The 22928-nt window shown below is 36.6% G+C and overlaps 2 protein-coding genes and 1 long non-coding RNA gene across 6 annotated transcripts; 2 read left to right on the top strand and 1 right to left on the bottom strand.

Annotated features, from left to right (window-relative positions):
- Window positions 1-1092: 1092 nt before the first annotated feature.
- Window positions 1093-2976, top strand: LOC117241944. The gene has a single exon (XM_033508244.1). It carries the CDS (start codon window positions 1137-1139, stop codon window positions 2883-2885), a length of 1749 nt encoding a protein of 582 aa, XP_033364135.1. The 5' UTR covers window positions 1093-1136; the 3' UTR covers window positions 2886-2976.
- An 800-nt stretch (window positions 2977-3776) lies between these two features.
- On the top strand, window positions 3777-22229 carry LOC117241958. 4 transcript variants are annotated; one of them, XM_033508269.1, is made up of 7 exons: window positions 11249-11375; window positions 17369-17582; window positions 17998-18652; window positions 18924-19167; window positions 21106-21180; window positions 21436-21573; window positions 21829-22079. In XM_033508269.1, the coding sequence occupies exons 3-7, from the start codon at window positions 18620-18622 to the stop codon at window positions 22077-22079; spliced, it is 741 nt and encodes a 246-aa protein (XP_033364160.1). In that variant the 5' UTR covers window positions 11249-11375; window positions 17369-17582; window positions 17998-18619. The 4 variants fall into 4 exon arrangements, with proteins under 4 accessions (XP_033364179.1, XP_033364170.1, XP_033364166.1 ...); XM_033508288.1 differs by lacking the exons at window positions 11249-11375; window positions 17369-17582 and adding an exon at window positions 3777-3976 and having other exon boundaries at window positions 21829-22229; XM_033508279.1 differs by lacking the exons at window positions 11249-11375; window positions 17369-17582 and adding an exon at window positions 4423-4445.
- On the bottom strand, window positions 18870-21393 carry LOC117241985. The gene is made up of 2 exons (XR_004495153.1): window positions 20460-21393; window positions 18870-20356 (listed from the first exon to the last, which is right to left on the bottom strand). It is a non-coding gene; the product is annotated as an uncharacterized LOC117241985 (long non-coding RNA).
- Window positions 22230-22928: the final 699 nt, after the last annotated feature.

Raw genomic sequence — 22928 nt, 5'->3', positions numbered from 1 at the left:
TTCACCTTGGCCCATATTGCTGGTAATCATATAAGTTCAGATGATGACAGGTTTAATTATTAATAGTTTCTGTTGTCATCTCGAATAAAGGAAGATGATGTCAAGGAAATAATTGACAGATGTTAAAAACTTTTACGTCTTAATTTAACAAGTTTAACTTTTTGCTATTTCAAGCTTCTTCGCTCGTGACCTTCGATTAATTTTCCATAATTATTAGCAAACACCTTCATAGTATAAAATGCTGAACCGAGGGTTGTTAATTAGTATAATTTGTCGCTACTATTGAGCTGTTGAAAGAGTACAATTGTAGAGAATATATCATAACTGCGGGAAATAATGCATCGTCAAGGATAACTTATACGTTTCTAGGCTATGGTCAATAAAATTTGCAATAGGCGGGCAAATTATCAATAAATGGAAGATGTTGTAAGAGTTAATTAAGTACGTCACCGATCTACTATCTGCGAACGAAATTCGCTAATGAAAAAATCCTATCTTATTAAAATAATTCTCACTTAATCAGCAAATATCATTTAAACGAGAAAGATTTCCTTCCTTCTTTCCATTAATTTGTTTTTTAATTGTTTGAAATTGTTGTTTAATTAAACATACAAGGAACGGTGCAAATGAACATTGCATAAAGTACTAATGAAATTAATACTAAAATACTTTTCTCCATTTGTATGAATTAATCAAATCGACAACGACATATTTGTAATAGTGCATAAAAGCATTTGATAAGTATCGTGCCATTAAACGAACTTGTTTTATATATAGTACGAACGTCGTTTATGTACGCTATTGCTGCACTTAAGATAAATGAAATTTTGCGCGAAGGGTTAAGAGGTATAAAGGTGCCTCTTTCAGTCGATTGTAACTCTTCTTCTGCGTTTGTAGCTTTGTAGATGTCTTACCTCTGCGCACTTGATCTATGAGAATTAAAGAATCGTTAAATGACAAATAAAAAATTATATCTAAGAAGTTTCTGCGAGTGGCGTCGTTCCAAGACGTAGCCTTCTTACCATTGACAAATTGTAAGTATACGACTTTTTTATTTCTCTAATAATTATTAACTTTAATAATTATATCTTTTTAGGACTTCCTTTGTCTCAATTCATGGAATTGAGAAAATCACTATGATGCTACCAGTATATCTACTAATGCTTCAACAGATAAATTATTTAAATCATTTGTCAAGCGTCGAACAAACTATTGTAGATGTTCTTCGAAGAATCAAATTTTCGGATGTTCAACTCGTCGTTCAAAATCCTTACGGGAACAATTTCGGAATAATCAACGAGATCTATAAAATTGTGGCTCAAACTATACCAACGAGTTACATTTCGGTGAACGACTCGGATCCTTTGGAACTGTCATCCTCTCAGGTATCTCAAGCAACGCTGATTTTATACATTTACATCGCAAAAACTTCACCGAATTTCGAACAAACGGAAAATATCATACGCGCGATCGTGTCCAAGAATCGACCAAAAATTCTGTTGATAACTATGATGGAGGAAGCAGATTGCAACTTTGAACCGCTTCTGAAGCAAACGTGGCACAATCATTGGATTGACATAGAGATTTTAGAGTTGTCGAAATTAAATAGACACACAATCGCTACGAAAATTCATCGGTATAACCCATTTACGAACGTCTACGATCAACAGCCTTATGTTTCGGGTATAGAATTGTTCCCCAATAAAGTGGACAATCTTTATGGTTACCCGATAAGAATAGGCATGCTGAAACGTCCAGGCTATTTATGGTACACGAAAAATTCACAGGGATACCCTGTAATGTATAGAGGCCCGGACGTAAAAGTTATAAAAACACTTGCTCGGATTATGAACTTCACTATCGCAGTATATCCCAGTGAAAACGTATTCGTTGATATAGTCGATGAAAAAATTGACATGATTATTCCGACGTTGTCGCTTTTCGCGGACGCTAATGCTGTAAAATGTGATTTCACTTTACCTTTTAGCTTCGAGAGTTGGTGTCCAGTAGTGCCGGTTAAATACAAATCCAATCATATCGAGATACGCGGTTTAATCGGAATCGCCACAAATTTCTGTGTTCTCCTTATATTCTGGGGATTATCGGTCGTATTGAAATTTCAATCGGATCTGTGGCAACCATTGAAAATTTTCGGTCTGTTGATAGCTACCTCCATCTCATCGAGGCCAAAGAAGACGACGGAAAGAATTATATTCTTTCTCATTGTACTCGCTTCGTCGATGTATTCGGCGAATCTGTTCATTGATCTGACCAACATAAGCATGAAAGAGCACAACGTGATAGATTATAACAGTTACAAGGAGTTGGACGACGCTGGATTGACTCCCGTTATTTTGGATGGTCTCTTCAACGTAACTTTCCTCAACGAAGACGAATCTTTTTCTCGGTTAAAGAGAAAAGCGATCCAGATGGATAATGCAGAGAGTTGCGTGAATTATTTGGAGCAACACAATAATATTACTTGCTTTCTAGAGACGAGAAATGTAAATATGATGATTTATTCGCATGCGCGCGAAGGTAAAAAGGTCCTGAAAAACTGCGAAAAATTGTGTTACGCGAAACCACCGAGTGCGTACTTTTTGAAAAAACATTCGCCGTATAAAGATCAATTTGTAAAGACCATAATACGTTTGGATGCAGCAGGTATTCGCATGAAATGGTTAAACGATTATATTGGTAAATTTCGCCCAAGAAAGACTCATATCATGGAAGTTAATAGTTCGTACATATCGCCTCTCGTGTGGAATCTGGCTTACATCACATGCAGTGGATTCTTAATGTCGCTTTTAGCATTTTTTGGTGAAATTATAATACACTATCTCCGCCGTGACAAGGAGACGAAAAGATTTTTGAACAGATCGTGAAGTTACACGTATTCGAGACTGTGCGTAGTTGAAATATAAATAGTGGTTTGGAATTCACGTGACTAGAAATACAAGAATTTTTCTTGGAAAAGGATGGCCGAACTTTTCCATCAAACTCGTCAGCTTTCTCGAACTGTTTATCCTTATTAACTCACGTTGAGCATTTGTTGAACACAAATCTTTGCTTAGTAATATTTAAACAATCTAATATTAGGATCAACTTAATGATCCTGTACTTCAAACTGTGTCTTGAAATGCCAACTTATTTTCAGCATGTTTGACCGCGTTACGTTGCTGTAAGTTTCGTCTATGAAACTGAATAATCCTAACGATTTAAGTAACAAATATCGATAATCTTACCACTAAAGGCATTTCAAAAAATATATCTTATAACGAACGCGACAAATATTCACCTAATAAAGTCACGTCTCTACGTGTAAAATAGGTAAACGTTCAAAATCAATATCCATAACCATTTAGATACTATTAATAACCAACAATATCCTATGCAACACATTTTCTCATATGAAATAAAGAACAATTATGATTTCGCCGTCGATAAACCTGACGATGAAGCGTTTGCACGAGTTTTTCGCACTTTTTGATCTTTCGAGGCCTGAAACGCACCTACTTAAGAGAAGCAGACAGAGAGAGAGAGAGAGAGAAGGGTCGCAATTTTAGACGTACGATAAATTCTGCAGTTCCATGAAAACCAAATAAATGCATCTGAAAATGCAGTCGGCCGTGAACGCTATACAAACGGAGGGTTGAATATGGCACTCTCTTTTCCTAGAGTCTCTCCGTCGCATATTTTCCCTTCTAGCCCTTGGTTCGTCAGTTTCCCCACGTTCCATTTCCTGTCGCTACCCCCACTGGGAGTTCCGCTCACCGCTGCGAAGCCACGCAGCAAGTAGTCGATGTACGACCAGTGTCGGGCCAACCGGCAACGTGTGTAGGTGGTACGTTTACCCTCGCGGTTTATTTCGAACTCGTTCGAGTTCCACGAGACGAAACCGGATAACTTGCCAGTAGAAGGAATTCTGCGTCGTCTCGGGCATCGAAACACATCGCCAGACGCAAGAAAGATCGAGGTAAAGTCGGCAGTAGAGCTGGAAGTCCGAATCGTGGTACACGGACACGTGTCGACGAGGCGCCTCGTTGAACAGTCACCCACGCTTTCCTTCCACGCTTATTGTTTCTCTTACGCCATGCCGCATGAATCTTGATTTTTTTCGTTCTCCGCGTCTCGTAATCTCCGCTTTTTACGCCACGACAACTACGACGCGGCCGATTTGACTTTATTTTTGATGTTGCCCACCTCACGGACACCGATCCGTGGCTAAACGTGTGGCTGCCGCGAAATTTCATGTCGGTTCACGTGTCGATCGTTTGTGTTACGAGGTTTGTTTAATCGGAAACGTGCATGGAGAGGAGATTTGTTGGAACACGATTTCAACAGAAACGTAATACCAGCACCACTGCTACAGTATACAGTACTTATCCCGTTTTAAACCATGCAGTATGTAATTTTAAACCATCTACGTTACTGTTTTTATAGTAGTAATTATATATTGTTTTTATAAAACATTTTCACATGTCCTTATACGTGGATTGTAGTTGTTTATGCATATTCATAATTTTATAATTATTATGCTAATGCTGTAACGAGTACTTTATTTTGAATATTTTATACGCTTCTCTATATCATGTATATTCTGTATATTTTTATACAGTTTAAATTTCTCTGAAATGCATAAACAACCGCAGTCTTCTTTTGTTATTTGCTTGTTATCAAACGTAGAAGGAATTATGGAATATTGTTTTCTTTCAATTATATAATGCTATGTTTAAACTAATTTAAAGTAACGAAAGAAGGTTTGAGTTTAAGAAAAATTTTATAGCGTCAGTAACTCAGCAGGTCTTATACAATAGTATCTTCTGGACTAGAAGCTTTTTATGTCCAAAGGTACTGTCATAATGAAAAAATAGAAGTCTGCTTTGCAGAAATTTCATTAAAATTTTGTTGGCCGTCACGAAATAAGTGTTTTGGTACTTCCTAAAATTACTCTGTCAACGTCGAGTACTTAAAATGTTACCTTTTTGTCATGCGGGAATTTTATTATTCCAGAGTACATATTTTGTTTGCGAGGGTTAACGTCGTCGATCTTTGCGAGGTGGATGCCTTCTCGTTCTATTTACAACTTGGTTTCACATCGCGATTCTTAAAATTCGACGAAATTTTGCGGATACATTGTTTCTGTTTATGTTGTTATTGTTCAGCTACGCCTTTAAGTAATTCACGACCAGGGAGCATCGATTGGAACATTGGATATACATAAAGAAGTTTATATGTACTTAGAATGCAAACTATTCTCTCGATATTGCAAACAACGATATTCCAATCGTTTGAGTTTCGATAATCACGCTCGTAATCTTTCCACGAAACTTTTTACTTCTTATCATGTGATAAACGGCAGTTTCGCATGTTACGACTAGCTTTCGTAACTTGCAAATTGACTGCGGGTTGAGTTTGGAATTTTCACCCTAACGTAGCTGTGGAGTATGGGTTCGATATTCGACTGCCCTCCGCTTCCACCCTCTGGCTAAATTTCCTTTATGCATCTTGCGAACCCCTACTTCGATCCATACACTGAACCACAATAGCAGGAACTTTTCCCTGTTGAAATCAAAACTAGAGATTTGGCTTCGGAGAGTCGCTGTATCTCGTTTTATTTGCATTTTACAAATTATTTACTTTACTTAAAATCTATGGAACGATTTGCTGTAATTTAAAAAGAAGAAAGATCATATTTATTTCTATGTGTATAATTTATGAATGGATCCAGATGTATATCGCGATACTGTATGGTAGTTGAATATCAGGCTTCTTCCCACTTTTGTAAATACGAGACATAGATTCTATTCCCGCGGTGAAGCCATTAAAAAGTAATACGATAATAATCACGGTATATGTATAACACATAAATTCTTCTCACAGTGGTTGAGATCGATAATAATCATCGTGGAACGGTATTGACACGCTTTTATTCACTCGGCCAGGACTCGTATGAATTTCTCGAACAAATAAAGTGCCATTGAAACGCGTAGTACTAACGTCGATGACTTTCCTGACAACAGGCTTTGTAATGCACCTTGAACTTTTCATTCTATACGCCACCCTAATTAACTTCTGCTCTGGCGCAACGAAATCTTTATAACGGCATCCTCGTCGAGGATTTGAGGATTAATGCAGGAAATGCTGATTCTCGCGTCCTAATACTAGGTGGAAATTGCTCGTAACTTTGTTTACCAATCAGTAGGCTAATGGCAATTAGTATGAAGCGATTGCGTTATTCGATATTGCATTTCTCTTGATTTTCCTTTGATCACGGCCAACAGTAGAAGCTTTTAGCACGTTTAAAATCATAACGTGTTAGAGGAACAGTAATTTTATATGTCAGGTGTCAATTTAATTTCTTTTCCGGGCACGTGTATTATTGAAATCTAAAATAATTTACATTTCTAGATCAAAGATCAAATTTCTTTACAAAACGATCGTAAAACTTTTTAAACGTGGAAGACAACACATTTTCTACTTATTTTTCTTTTACGTTTAATCGATTTATACTATTTTCACTGTATCGCTTCGATCGTAATTATACGTAAATATGTATAGTATTAAGCGTGTTCTCTTTACTCTTTGTCCTCCGTTCTTCAAACAGTTCAAGAAGACGGCAGAAGTTATAATCAGTTTTAAACAGTAATCGTGCCCTACAGTTAATGCCATTCACAGTAACAACATTCAGGCTACTATTTTTTACATTACTAAAATCCCATTTTACTTTTACAACACAGAACGTCATTAACGTTTTTGTTACCCGCCTTACTTTCTGTCGTATTCCCTGAAGCACAAAGATTTATTTCTTCTCTGTGTCATATAAAAATCTTTACAACTTTTACAAATCTATACAAATCTTTACGTCTGTTGCGAGATTCTTTTGCAGGCAACGATAGTAAGATGGTTTTTACTGCTTATAGCAAGGATTTGTCACGGGTCACCGAATGTCTTTTGTTCGACGGTTTATGTTCACACGCGAAGATGAAAACTGGCGATAAATCAGTTACAGCTACTAGACGTTCTATGTGGAAATATTCGCAGTTTAGGTGTTACGGTTGAAAGCACAAGTGAGCTTCGTTGCTTATCCACCATCCGAAGGATTCGTAAAGGTTTTACTTTTTCGTTACGTTACTTCGAATATCACTTGAACAAGCGGTTAACAAAAGTGGCGAAATATAAATAAAATAGAAAAATCACTATCGATAGGTATAATATAAATTTTGAATCTATAACAAAAGTAGTGGAAGATTCAGCACAATTGAAATTGGGAAAATGCTTTGAAATTTTTCTCCGGTTTTAATTAATAATGAGTGATAATGAGGATATGTTTATCAATTTCACCCAAGAGAGTGTATCGTATTTGTTATCGTCAAGTTAACGAATATATGAGTGTACAGAGAGTCCTGTGAAAATTGGCTGCGCTTCAACAGCATCAATTATTTCTTCTGCGCTTGCAATATTCGGCGACGAGGCGTAACGCTTTATTTGGTTCGGTAACAGAGCCTCTAGTCCGATTTTAGATCAGAACCATTACTAAACGTTATCAAATGATAAATGTGATTATCTTTATGAATCATTTGTTTAGGAATATTTTTGTCACCGGTTCGTAGCGAATTTTGGCAGACGGTATGTTCCTTTGAACACGCCCGTTCATGCCCAAAATTTTCACGTATTTTACCCGTTTGAACTTTACGCACGTTATTAGTAATTTATTTATGGTTATCATAAATCACAGAGAAACATTGTCAATATCCTCGAAAGTAAAGATGGATGATCTTATTTCGATGAAATTGATATTGATATTTCGGTGAAAAGTTTTCGTAAGCGAAGAAACCGCTCTCGGTCAATAATGATGTAATTTGTTATCGTTTCTCGAATTATTAACTGCGATGTAAAAATTCCAAGCTGTTTTCATTTTTAAAGATCGGATGAATGCGCACACGTCTTACGATGTTTGCAAATCCTGCTGAAGTTATCTCGTGTTTCTTTCTGTACCGATATTTCGCTACTGTCAGCTAACATCTCTGATGTACTTGCCAAATTATACTGATTTATTAATTTTATCGGAAGATATGTTACGGTATAACGCCGTGTAGAAATTTTGGATTAGTTATTTAACACAGTTAGCAAAGCTTGACAAAGATAGTATGCCTATCTATCATTTTCATATCCGTGAAAAATACCACGCTTCCATATGCTACTGGTCTGCTAAATTTTTTAAAAATATCCCAAGCTAATCATAATACTACGTGACTAACATTTCTTCTTTTCTGTTCTATATTATGAAGCTGTTACATAAGCACATTAAAGCGCGAGACAGAAGGAGGTCTAAATGACCAAGTAGCAAAAGAGCGTATTAAGACCACCGTTAACAATCCTTCTGCATGTTTAATCCCTGCCTGATAATATCGTTCGCGTTAACGGAATTACCGTCCTCTCTATTAGCTTTACCTCTGTCATGCCATTATCCTATTCATATGTTCATTTATTAGCGCGGTTGGCGATTTTCAATACCATCTCTTCTCAAGAGGCGGAACATATAAAATATATTACCGCCGGCAATTTTTCTATTCGACACGATTGTGGTTCCGCATAGTTAGCAAACAGCAATTAAGAAAATTGCCGAGCGTGCTCTTATCCCCGGGAAAACTCCTCTTATCTTCGTTACATGGCCATTTGAATAAAAAGGATCCAGTCTTTCCTTTGATGGAAATCCTCGTTTCTTACCCTAATCACGTTGTAAATCCTTACGGTCATCTCAAGATACCGCTACTCTGAATTTTCTCACGTATTCTCGTGCCAACCAGCGAAGTCGGGAAACGTCTGTGTTTACTCGAAGATAGCTCCCCAGCTTTTGACCATTGTATTTATACCGTCCAACCAAAACAGACGGACTGCATACATCAGCCTTTAAAACACAGCAGTTTGAAAAACAAAAGGAGAGAACAGATTGTAAGGAGTCTGGTCAATGTTACTGGAATTACAAATTAATTCGATACAATGAACCGAATCGACGAAAGAAACGAAAAATAGCAACAGAGGAAGTTGGAACTATACATAGTGATACATAGAAGAAGCGAATTGGCTTTGAACTGTGGATTCTTTCCGTTCGTATTTATCGACCGACATGTGACCGTTTTTCTTTCTCATAGATAATATACGACTGCAACAGTTTGCGCGTGGAAATGAGAAACATTTAGACTTTAGACAACCGGAGTATGTTTGTACTTCGTCCGTGTTTCAAATGATTCAAAGCTGTATGGAAATTTTAAAAGCTTTGAAATTCTACGCGTGGGATTTATTTCGTAGCAATCGGATTCCATCGCTGAGAAATATATTATTCGAAAAAAGTTGTTATTTCATAGAAACGAGACAGAATAAAGCGACAAAAGCCCGTCGTGAAAAGTAACTTCGTTCCTTTTTCAGTCCAGTTTAATTCCGGTTGGCCGTATAAAAATTTCCATTTTTCCGAAGCTATGCAGTGCGAGCGTGTTATTAAGAAGCCGCAGAAGGATGAAAAGTTGGCAAAAATACTTCCAGTCTATAGTATATATATTCTGGATAATAACGAAATTATTTTATCGTCGGTGTTACTTAAAGAAAGATCGCGAGTGATAAGAGCCGCGAGTTTAATCAACAAAAACGTGCTGCGTGCCACGCAATTGTCGTAGGTCGTCGAGAAATTATTTAAAAATATAACTACTGCCAGGGACCTATTTCTGGCGAAGACTGGCTGGCCGATCGTTCCGAGTTCGAGGCTCGTTCGTCGCGTCGCGTCGGGTTGGGCTGAGTATACGCACGCGATCTGCACTGACACGTGTCGACGTTCTACTCGGTGTCAATCGCCTATTAACGTTACCCTGTCTTCTCAATTTACCGTGGAGTTACGTGGATCGATTTGTCAGATATGTGAGAGATACCTGTCACGCGCAAATTGATCGATTCGTTTCAGGAGTTTTATTTCAAACGCTCGGTCGGAGTTCTTAGATCTCATACCCTAGACGGTATCGGTGTTTATCTGTGAAATTAATCGAAAGCTTCTGTCGGTTTCGGTTAATTAATCAGAATTACCTAACATGTTTAGTATTTCGGGAAACTGTAATTAATATATTTGGTAATTTCCGACGTGTTCCCAACACCGTGTCTCGCGCAGCACGCGATGCGTTAGTAATTAGTGTTAATCGCATTTAGCGATCCGCGAGGGATTCCACCAAGGGAGTTGGCAGCTTGCTGACATGTGTAAATACGCAATTGAGTATTATCCTTGATTCGCTGAAATTTCCAACGATTAGACATCAACGTAATTACTGATAAAATCTCTACATGTCCAAAAGGAGTAAATATTGAACGGGCACGATGAGGATAATTACGAAACTTCGATTTATAATTATAACGTAGAAAGTTTTGAAGTTCATCGTGACGCCTCCGGCGTAAGATTATTATTCTTCTTGCTAATTTTACTTCTTGTCAACAATCGTGCTTCTTAGCTTGTATGTTATTCCCGTATTTATTTTCCTTCGAAGTGTATGAAGTTGACTAAAATGATGTCATAACGTGGAAAGCAACTTTCCTGTCAGATCAACTACCTTGTATAAACCGATATACCGAACGAAATTGTATTTCATGTACTTTGAAAAATTCTTAGAACTCGGAGAAAAATTCCGTTGCTTATATGCATATAAATGCACGTATCAATATTTTTGCCGAAGTTTCGAAACCAACTTTACTGAAAAATCTCCTTGCAATTTCCTTACATGTTTACCATTTTGATTTACTTTATTTCTTGAGAATAAAATATCATAGTTTTTGCGCGTTCTTCGATTAATTTATCAACATTGGAAGATCCAAAAGAGTACCAAAGAATGACAAATGTATTATTATTGATATTAAACCATCGCTGTTATTAATACCGAAATTATACATTTTCCTATTTACAAGACTTCGCACTTTCTAAAAGCTGAATAAGTCTCCCGGTATCTTTCGTTTCTGTTATCCTTGTGTCGCTTTTCTATCGGTTGATCCGCTTGAAACCGCATTGAAGCACGAATGATTGCTGACTACTCTGGCGGGTGTTGAGTTTTCTATTACAATGAATCGAGAATGTAGGCCAATAATAAATTGACGCGGACGCTTAGATCGATCGATAAGTACGGTGCATTTAGAGAGCAACAATGACGTTCCTGTCAGGTAGTCATCGTGTTCGTTGATTTGAATTTGCTCATGAGCAAACAAACCCCTCAGATCTTTGGCTCTGATTCTATTCTAAGCAGACGTCCGTGTATTTCCGCTTGTCTTCGACGGTTCAGGGCGAGAATAGCATCGACGGAAATTTAGGAACGCTGTAACTTCGTGTTTCGCCGTTATATTCGACGGTAAGTCCCATAAACTCCTCTGCCATCCACAACGATCAATCATCGATGTAGTGGATGAGACGGAGAGAGAGAGAGAGAGAGAAAAAGGAAGAAAAGAGGAAAAAAAGGAGACGAGGACGCTACGATGACGATAAATCGACGAACATTTCGTTCGGAACGTCATTGTCTCAGTGGCATTCGTTTCATCATTTTTATTTTGCTCCTTTAGCAAAAGCTGTCCTGTCCGGTAGCTTCTTTTTATCTTTTTAGTTTTCCACTTTTGAAACGAAGATGAAAAAGAAATTGCTGCTTTTAAACGGCGGAATAATCGACCGTTTCACTTCCTTATTTCTCCCTTCTATAACTTATTGAAAAGTATTTACTTTTCTTCAACATAACGGAGTCGTAAAATTGTTCGTTTTTAACAATTTGGCGAACAACGTGATTGTAAAAGTCATCTTTACAGCACGACATTAAGAAGCTTGTTTGAGAAAGATTTCACAACTGTAACAATAGACTCTGAATGTGGGCCAAATATTTTTTACGTCGATTCTTATAGTCATTGTTGTGCAAATTTTATTATTCTCGTTGTTCAAGGTACAGGCTTGAAGAAATAGATTTCCTCCACCTCCTTTTATTTATCTAATATTTCCTCGGAAACTCGAATACGTACCGACGGGAAACAGATTTACATATGTTTACGTACATCTATGTTTTATGTACTATTGAAGCAGAAAAAGTTGAAGAGAGAAACTCGACAGGTCGAGATAAAAAATCAGACAGCTGTAAAGACTATTCGTGACAGTTTTATCACTCACTTTTAAGGTACTTTGCAGTAGATTAGATAACAGACTCGGAGCAATCGAATTTCTTTTTGAACTTGTAGAAATTTATGGCAGTGCACTTAATAAAAAACAGAAGAAACATTCAAATTTTCAAAACATCTATGAAAGATTGCGAATTAGTCATTTTAATGAGGCTGGTAATTGTAGTGTTAAGAAGTTCTACATCGATTTGGAGAGTATTTGGTCCGTTCCAGCGAATGAACAGGTGATCCATACATTTCGGACCATTAAAAGGCGGATAAATGTTAGAAAAGAACGGCGTAGGGCGGAAAAAAGGCGGAGATATTCAAAAATAGCCACTGTGGGTGTCGTGTCTACAGTCTGACAGATCGTTGCACGGTTCGCTTTGTCAGCATTTATAACTCCATGCGCAGTATGCGCAGCTGCAGCTGCGGTTAAATAAACCGGTGTGCAGCGTCGTGCTCTGCGGTTCTGCGCTTGTAAACGAATAAAACAATAGCGAGTGCATTGACGTCATCGTCGCAATGAAAAACGATGAACATCGATAACATCGAACGCTTGACTTTTATGTATCGTTAACACTTTGAGATGAAATGGTTCAGCCACGTGCACTCTGTAATCTTAGGTTGGACTCTGTCGGCACCGACCGTTTTTTAATTTCGTACCGTTTGCCTCTGCGCAAGGAACTTTTTCACTTGGACAGCAACATCGTTCGTAAATTTCACGACGATTATGAATTTATGCCAACTTTAGTTTATAGTTTATAATGGGATTTTTTTTCCAGCGTCGTCTCTATATCTGGTATGAAAGATTCCTAACATAGCCCACTGAATGCTTTGGACGAGTTATCTCATTTACTTGACCGAAATTTTCATTATCGTTCGATTGAATGAATTCGATTATCAAGAGTGCGGATTCCCATCATTTGTACCAAAAAATATAGATACTGTAGAGATCGGTAAATTCCTATTGGGAATCATTTCAATGGACTTGGACAAATAGAGTTTTATCGTAATTCATGCCAAACTTTGAACGTTTATTCAAGGAGTTAGGATAAAATTCAATTTGTGATACATTTTCTCTGGTGATGTAAAAGGGTCAGCGATGTTGTGAGAGGACCAAACGATGAAACTGGCATACTGAGGATGTTAGTAAAATTCGTATCATTGTAATATTACAAAATAAGTCAACGAAGTTGTTTGAACAAATTGCCACTGAAACCTACTTAACTTGTGTGATTTAATAGTGCACACCGCCAACAGTTTAAAGTTTTGCCACTTGCCACTTATTTCACAACTAAAAATTATACGATCAACTTGAAAGTTAAGTAGTAGTGCATATTGTCACTAAACTAGGACAAAGTGCATAACAAAATTAAGCACGTATGTAATATATAAGTCTATAAGATCCATAAGTAAATAATGCCATTACCCTATTCTTAACTCTAATAACAAGAATTTAAATCACTATTACTTTAGTTCGAATCTGGAATGAAAATTAAATGCCGATCTTCTTCGTCGTTACCCAATGGACTTGTAAATATGATTATACTTTTACGTGCGTATTTATTTTTTCATTTCCAGAAATATTCGTAATATTTCATTAGGTGCCTTGAAATATGCATTAGGAAAATTATGTAATCGTGCTATTTATACATGTTAGAAATTGTTGGCGACAAATTTTGACGAATAATGCCAAGTCTAATTATTTCACTAATTAATTTCTTGTTAATACTGTATAAATTACCGACCAGAAGTTTAAGCCACCGCGCGTTCCATAGAATCCGGAAGTTAAAAAAGAACTTCGCTCGAAATCCTGTTAGCTTACGCTTCGTTACACGTTTCCAACATTATAATTAACGTTCATCGTATATTCGAATAAATTTATGAACAGCTTCGAAATATAATTTTTTGGGAATATCGCGAAAATTATAACTTTAATTTCCTGGTAGCTTCTCCTAGCGAATGTCAGTCAAGCTACAATCTTTTCCTCCGTTGCAAAATTAATGAACGGAACAGAGATTCTAATTTTGTACCGAAAACACAGCTTCTTGTTTCACGAGTGAAAACAACGCTGCCCAATGGAAATAAGGTTAATTCGTTCTAAAAGTGTGCGGGAAAATCAAATTATTAGCAACGTTCGCGTAACGGAATTTTTTTCACGTGGAGGCAAAAAACGAAGTTCATTAATGCGCCATGAAAGTGAAAAAGGGAACGTGTTTCGTAAAAACTAGGCCAAATGCCGGTAATTCCTCAGCTCGATGGAACCTCCTATGACCCTGTCTTCGCTATATTATACCTGTACGATTTGCCGCAATGCCATTATTAATAAAATTATTTATCATTTTTATGAAACACCCGCCCTGAAAGCACAAAGGAATGTTTTGATGTTATTGAAATACTTTGCCCGGGAAATAAAATTACGTCAAATAGCTTCTCTCAAAAAAAAAAAAATTCAATTTCTGGGAAACATAGGATACGAACGTGTTCTAGGTTTTAAAAAGATCTGAAATAATTCTGCAAAGTTTATTCTCTGATCAGAGATGAAAAAGAAAAAAATATGCGGTTCTGTAGTTTCATATGTCACAAGTTAAACACGCTATACGATACAAAATCAGCAAAACAGCCTGTTTTTTCTTTCCTCCGCTTGGTTCATTTTGTAAGAGAGGTTTTAGGAAAAACTTCCTACAACATTTTTAAACAACAGGGGATATTGGTATATTGATATGATTACTTTGTAGTACGTGACTGTACATGATAATTTATGTCTACAGATAGATCACGAAGATCGTTTTTCACGATTTGCGAGTCTCATAAATTCGTGTCTGCATGTGTGCTATGATAAACACATCCATCGACAAATCGTAGGCTTTAAGATACTTTTGGCGATCGTTCGATTGCCAGTGGTAGTTTCTTTCGCGTGATATTCTGATCGTTTGATCGCTTGATATAAAACTGAAACACGATATGACAGTTGTAGCATTCATCGAGAATAATAATTCATTACTAAAATATGTTTGCGCGTTTATTATCTTTTTTTAAATGGATTTCTCAGTAGCCTTTTTCTCTATGATCTCGTGCGAATTTAATCTTAATATTAATTACAACAAAGTCCCAGTTTTCTAAACACTGTTGTTGAAATATTGCTTTCGGCATACAAGTAGAATTTTCCTAGTAGTTGAGTAACATTTAATTTACGATTTCTATAAAAAGAAACATTTTTGTTCCATTTTACCTTACCATTAATGTGGTATATGAAACCTACCCGCGCATTCTTGACATCGATTAAATTTTTGCCCCTTTGCGCGCAGAAGGGGTTCGCGTTAAACCGCCTTTTATTGAAATACGACCAATTTCAGCAAAATGGATGTATTTTGTATCGGACGAGTCAGACTGTGGAACAAACATAATTAAAATTTTAATTAACAGCAAAAGGATTCTATACCGCGTGTATAATAATTGGAAGAAGTTCGGATAACAGATGTAAACCAATTTTCCTACAGATATCAATCACTATTAACAATATGTTGCTTCGTATAATCAATATTTACATTTCTATATATTTAATAATAACATTCATTACCAAAGATTCCTAGAATGGATATTACCAATATTTACTTATTCTTGTACGATGCGGGCCAACACTCTGCAGGAGAAACAGTCGCCACGTGCCAGTAACGCAATACGCACTTTGTTTGTGTTTACATATTCCTATCCTGGATTGTTTACTCTGCGTACTCTATGCCAAAAGTGCTACGAATTAATTGTTCGGGAAACTTTAATTAGTAAATAGTCTCATTGAAGCGTAGATTTCATCGAAGAGTACGAAACGATATAGAGTAAATCTTCGATTTACCGATGCCTGCCAGTCGATGTTGTCTTGCCAAAATGTTCCGTTTCTGGTAAACAACTCATGCGACTCATACCTAGTTTCTCAACTCCTGTATTATACCTGCGTTCGTCGTGTCTATTTTCTCTTTGTACGATTCACGCTCAACGAATATAGGCCGATTAACCAGAAAAATATAAAAAGAAATCCATAAATTGTCTACTTTATAATCTGTAAATTCTATTCACGATTTCTAGTTAGGACCGCCTCTTTTCTATTTTCGTTCTATATCGAATTATTCAAACATCACGTCGATAACTTTCATCTCTCGCGCATCTGACGAATTCGAAGGATTTTCTCTAGACAGTGTTTTCTAGATCTCTGAATTAAGATTCCTGGATGAAGATGGTTCAATGATCGTGACAAAATCATTAGCATCTGCGCCAGTCACTGACGTAGTAGCTAGTATCTCGCTCTAGACCTTTCAGATCTATAAGCACGTGTTTGTAAATTTATTTTCGTAATAGCCTTCTCACATTTTCCATTTCATATCGGTGAAAAAGATACAAGAAAAAATTTTCGCATTGTCAACGTCGTTGTCCGCGCCGATGAAGTATAAAAGGGCAAAATGATTGCACTCGAGGATCGATGTCTCCTATTTCACAACAATTTTGAAAAATTATAAGCCGAACAGATGGAGGAATTACGTACATTCATCATGTCCGATTAATCCTGTTCTAGTTTATTTACATTTAGACTGGCGCATCGGATTACGATTGGGAAAAGATTATGATTAAAAATGTTTGGATTATGATTAATACAGTCATTAATAACTGCTCGGTTACTTTACGTTCAATCATAATAGCGGCGCGAGAGCTAACAAATGATTGGTTAGATTAACGAAGTTAGTTTGTTGGAACAGGCACGATACAAAATTGTGGATTTCGTTGACAAAACAAATAAATTCACACGTGACTATACACGTTGTCTAGGATGATTGTTCACATTTCACGTTTTTTCTTCCTAATCCCGTGTTCTCTGAGAACATGACAACAAAATTCTACACTTGGCATGGTGCATTATTTAATTTGGCTGCTTCAAGGAGTTGACGTGCTGTAACCTTGTAGTAAAGGCGAATAGAATGAAATTGATACGTTTCGGCAGAAAGTCCAGCTCTTGCCAAATTATTTCAGGCACGTAGTAGTATAATTTACTTATATATGTTTCTTCGTGTTTTTGCATTATCGTTTTTCAAACCACAAACTCGTAGTTTCTTTGTCTGCATAGGAGATACTGCGTTTTATTTCACTGTATATCAGAATATTACAAAGTTGATATCATTAATTTAATTGTAAGGAGTTCCATTCAATTATTATGCAGTCTGGTCCCTGAATGGTTCACATATCAAAGTTTGCGGCAATAAAACGGGTAAATAATTAAGATGGAAGACATGACAGTAGCTCATTATTCCTGACTACACCCAACTCTCAGCCATAAACCCTAAAGACACTTAAAGCCAAGGAATTTTAAAATTATACTGGCGTCCGAGCTACTCAACTTCGCTCAACTCAACACTAAAATATTACTATACAACGTAAGTTAAATAATCTTAAAAGCATCAGATAAAAAAGATGAATACAAGCTACGTTGTACAATACAAATTTGTTACCAAGTTAATGAATCTAAAATTCGTCCTTCTAATTTCCATTGTGTTTGTTCATTTCGTGTTTGGATAAACGTGTAATGTACATATTATGTTAAGGCATGTTTGATCAGTTTACAAAGTTAATAACCATATTAGTGTACAGAATAACGGTATACTAATCGCGACGAAGAGAGTCAAGTATCCGTGGAAATTTCAAATTCGTGCCAAATAATTGTAAGTGATTTGTGAAAAGATGGATACGTGATTGGAATTGACTGTCAAAGTACTCGAATGTTCTTTGTTATCGTATCGATTGTCTACGCAGCTTCTCTATCATGAATTTTTCTTTTCTCTACTTTTGCAGGTCTTGTCAAACAACATTTCACGAAACTGTGAAACTACGTGAATTCAAAGTGATCGTAAGAAGAAACTTTCTTTCCGAAGAGTTCTAAAGAATTAAAATTATAATCGTCGAAATACAGAACAGAAGAAACGAAATGGAAGCTACTGAGTGGAATATTACTGGGAAAAGTGACACAAATAATCGAAATGAATGCCTGAAAGAAATAACGAAGATGTTCGAGAATTAAAGAGAAGGAAAGCAAAGAAGTTGAAACCTTTCAGGAAGCTTCTCATTGATTCCTGTAAAAGTAAATCTCGAACCAATCAGAACAACTATGTAAATGAATTTCTAAAGATTTAATACAAATGTCATTGTAAATTTCACGTCTAATGAAATATCGACAATTTCTTTGTAAGAAAACAGATTCAGTAAATATTAAGAATATTCGGAAAACTGACAAGTACATAATTAGATATTAGTTTTATCAGAATTTTTCTGTGCCATCTGAAAACGTCAGCTCTGAATATATAATGAATGCAATATGGTAGCGCACTAAGCAAAGTGATTAAGTCGGATCACAAAGGAGAAGTAGACCGTTACGTCTGCCAAATAGGAACTTCAGGTATTCAAAGGATTGAACAAAATGGCGAGTCGAATGAAAGCGTTATACAATCAGGTACAATATCATACGTTTTTGCTTTTATTTCTGTCTCGTCTCATTTTATAATTAACCGTTTCATTTCAACTTCCGGTTCACTGCATGTGCGATAAAAGATTCTAACAGAACGGTTCCCTAATTTCTCTGTGCGAAAGTAACAAAATTTTGAATGAAAATAAAATATTATAATTAGATATTTGTATATATTTATAAGTGTTTATTTTTACAAATTAAGGAAACGGGACCGAGATGAAATCTCTAGATATTTCGTGTGCGTTTTGTTGTACAGGTAATCTTCGAGAGGCGAATTCTTCTTGGTTGTACTGTTCTCGTTGGCCTGTCAGTGTGCATATGGTCGATTGCCATTGGAACCGATCACTGGTTCATAGTCGAAGCACCGAATGAAGGAGGTTTACCCCTTGGGGATCCAAGCAAAGGTAGACGATTAATCTACAAGCATATGGGTCTCTGGAGAGGTTGTGTGGAAGGGACCATGCCACAGTCAGAAAACTCCACCGAAATGATCCCCTACAGTAAGTGTATGGAATGTTTAAAAAATGTTATCGAATATTATCCTCCTGCCCCGTATTTTCTCGACACAACGTTGAAATTTGAAAGGACGACCCGTTTCATTTTTATATTATTTTCATGTAATATTGGAAAGTTCGGTCTGCTGTGAAACGTGGAAAACTTAATAAAACGAAACTGCTGTTCAATCGGATAGCCATATTTTATCGGTCACCTAAAGTGAGTTTAATGATTCGAAATTTACTGGAGAAACAGAGCCTTGTAACTGATTTACGTTTATGAAGTTTAACTTTGATCAAAGTCACGGTAAAAAGAAGTAAACCCAATACAGCCAAGTTATTCTCTTTGTAGTTGGCTCAAACAACTTTTGTCGTGCCTTCCCAATAATTAAACCAGCTATACGTAATTTAGATTCGGGCGAGCTCGTGACAGAAACGACAATACACTCCGTTGGAAACGACCACTGAGAAATTTTACATCTTCATCAAATTAATGGCAAAGAATTCCACACCTGTGGAACGAGGGATAAGAGACGTGCCACGATATGTTGGCTGTCCGAATGACGATGGCGTCGTTTCAAAAAAGGCGGGTTCGATAATCGATATACATAAAGAATAAATGCATTCTGAAACCTCGCTCGTTAGTTTCCCGTGTTTTAAATAGAAACAGTAGAATAAAATTGCATTAGTTGTAACACTATGTTAGGCAAACGACCTTCTGCAACATTGATAATTCATTTTCAACAAAGTATACGCATACATACGTTCTTTCAACGTTGAACGATCAGAGTTACTCTCTTTCGCCTACAGTTTCCATCATTTACACCACGTTAAACCAATACGCACCGTTGCCCAACAGACTTTGATTTATCACACTTCTGCTTAAAGAAGGCGGATATTCATCCACTATGTCATCCGGAGATTTACCATACCTCAATAAACCAAGCTCGATTATAAACCTCTCTTGGTACTTAATTTATACGTTTGCTCACACTTTGATGCACTAGCCTGATAAACTTTAAATAAAAATCTACGAGTACAGATTTCTCTTTTCTTTCACAATTGCAGCAACTCCTCTTATTATCGTAATGGTTTTAAAATACGCCGATTTAAATCAAATATCGTGGATAGAATTTTTGCTCTTCTCTCTTCGAATTTGTCGTTACAATATCGCAGATTCGAAGCAATTAGAGACCTAAAAAAGAAAGAGGAGTAATTCTCTAACCAAAGCAGTTAATTTCACTCCTTGTAGTTAATTATGGCTATGTCAGAATCCGCATCTGTAGCTGTACACTGACTTGTCATACGTCACGTCTACTGTTCCACACCTGTGCTTCATCATGCATATGCCAGAACTGAGTTAGATAACCGTAATATCATCATAAATTGTCCAAGGGTCGATCATTGCTCTCATCGTATCTTCATCTCTAACCTGTTTTCAGAATTTATCCTTGTACTAACACGAAACGACACTTCCCATATTTTTAGACGACACGTGTTCACTGAATTTTTATCGTTAAATCGTTTATGTAATTCGTAAATCTTTACGCGGAAATTCCTAATTATATTCGTTAAGGTGTGATGGATTCACGTTTCGTCGACCGTAGCTCGCGTAATCGAAGGATTAAATATCATGTGGTATAAATATTGATCACGGTCTCATTGTCTCTCCAGTTCCGTTTAAAGGCTGCGCGTAAAAATAACTCACCATGACGCGAGACACGAACGAGGCGTTCCAGGCAAAGAAAGATAACCAGGACGAGAAAATAGTAAATGGAAGCTGGGAGAGAAATGAAGATGGATAGGGTGATTACTGTAAACCAGGGATTTAACGCAAACTGATTCGTGCATCACGCTTGCAAACAACGGGCCGAAGTCTACATTAATCAAGCGGTAGTTTAACTTTTAATTTAATATCCAACATTTTCATCTTTTTTCTTTCAGAGGAGTGCAAGAATCAGGACATGTTCCCAACCGAGAAGCAGTTCAAGTTGAACCCAGGATTAAACACTGTAGTCAGTAAGTGAAACTAAATTACCAGCGTACTGTTCTCTCTTTTTTTAAATTCTTTTTCGAAGAATCATCCACTTGAAATACGCTTGCTCGAAATACACGGAGACATTTGTTTAAAAAATGCATTATCATTGTGGACCTTATACAAAATGAAACCTACATGTGCTTGACGTAATTGAAAGATAGACGATACTATTAATTATAAAAGAAATTTATGAAAGCATCACCACACTTGAATTACTCTCAATTTATCACTTGCAGATTATTCGAGGACACAGGCATCGTTCGCGATAATCAGCCTATTCGTGATGATAATGGGCTTTTCTTTCTCGATCTACACGTTTCGTAATCCACGATATATGTTCAAACGATTGGCTGGTGGAATACATTTCATTAGTGGTAATTAACACAATTACTAGTTTAATTTAGTGACTGTCATGGATACAGATTTATTATTGGTTTATTGAATCACTGCATTTTTTGTTCTATCTCTCGCTCTATGTTTCGTTCTATTAACGCGAAGATCTCGTAAACTTCCGATCTAGCGTTTAATTTTTAGTAGCTCTACGTATAATAGATCACAAAGCTGTGTGTTTTATTATCCTTAACTTACGACGTTTTAACGATCCAATCATCGTTTTTATCTCGTTTCAGCCGCTTGTAACATGGTGGTGATACAAGTGCTTCTGTCCTCGATCGATTTCGAAAGAAAACATGTACACACGACATTTCCAAAGGATGCAACCACGAGGTACGACTTTTCTCTGATTCTGGCCTGGATAGTATTTCTCTGCAACCTGTTCGCGGGTTGTGCCTTTATGGTGTTCTCCAGGAAGCGAAAGAGGGACAAGGCACCGACGGAAGAAATTGCGATGGCTGACGAACCGACCATAATCGGTCGTTGATTCGTCTTCGATTATTTCCTAATAATTGATAAATTCGTCGTACGTTGTTGAAGACTGTCGCCTGTGCGAGAGGAAATTTGTGATTCATGGAGTGAATTCGATGAAAGTAAAAGACGCGAACGTACTACATATCGTGCGTAACTAAATCATGTGGAGACAATCGTTCAAAGATTGTTTGAAACAATAAGCGAAAGATAGCAAGCTTGTAGCTGTAAGTGTCTTAAGAAAACGTTTTAAGAAAATGGATAAAGTGCTGAATGCATTTTGTGACGAAAAGAAGAAGAAATTGGATATCAGTGCATTTGTATGGTAATTTTAATTCTGATTATCTTTATGGTTAAATAACTAACTTTCGCATACATTTCTCTATCCAGTTCGGCAACACTGTTAACGTTATTGTTAAAAGACAGAACGTAAATGTACTTCGATATTCAATTTTCCATCTCCCCCAGGTGGTTGGATTAATCGATGCTATTGTATCGATACTCTAAGAGAAAAATATATTGAACATTTTGTAAACAGGATAGAAATAATTTATTGACAACAGATACTATTTTTCTATCATATCGGAATATGGAAGTTCAGAATACTGGGACCATTTAACAGAAATTGAAATATCCCTCGTCGAATACCTGCCAAAACGAGCGTAATAAATTTAACGTAAATAAAAATTTTAAAAGCAACTTGTTTGCAAGGCGTTGATATTAAAACTCGGCTCGAAGCAAAGCTTTCAATGAACGATTACATGCGTATTTGAATAAATGGTAACTGAGTACGAAAATAAGATATTATATACAACAATCAGATTCTGAGATAACCACCAAACTATTTATTTTTTTACACGAAAGT

The sequence above is a fragment of the Bombus vosnesenskii genome, unplaced genomic scaffold (assembly GCF_011952255.1).
Source record: "Bombus vosnesenskii isolate JDL3184/JDL3185 unplaced genomic scaffold, Bvos_JDL3184-5_v1.1 scf7180000013265, whole genome shotgun sequence".
In the NCBI taxonomy this organism is placed as follows: Eukaryota; Metazoa; Arthropoda; class Insecta; order Hymenoptera; family Apidae; genus Bombus; species Bombus vosnesenskii.
This window is presented reverse-complemented; position numbering and strand designations above follow the sequence as displayed.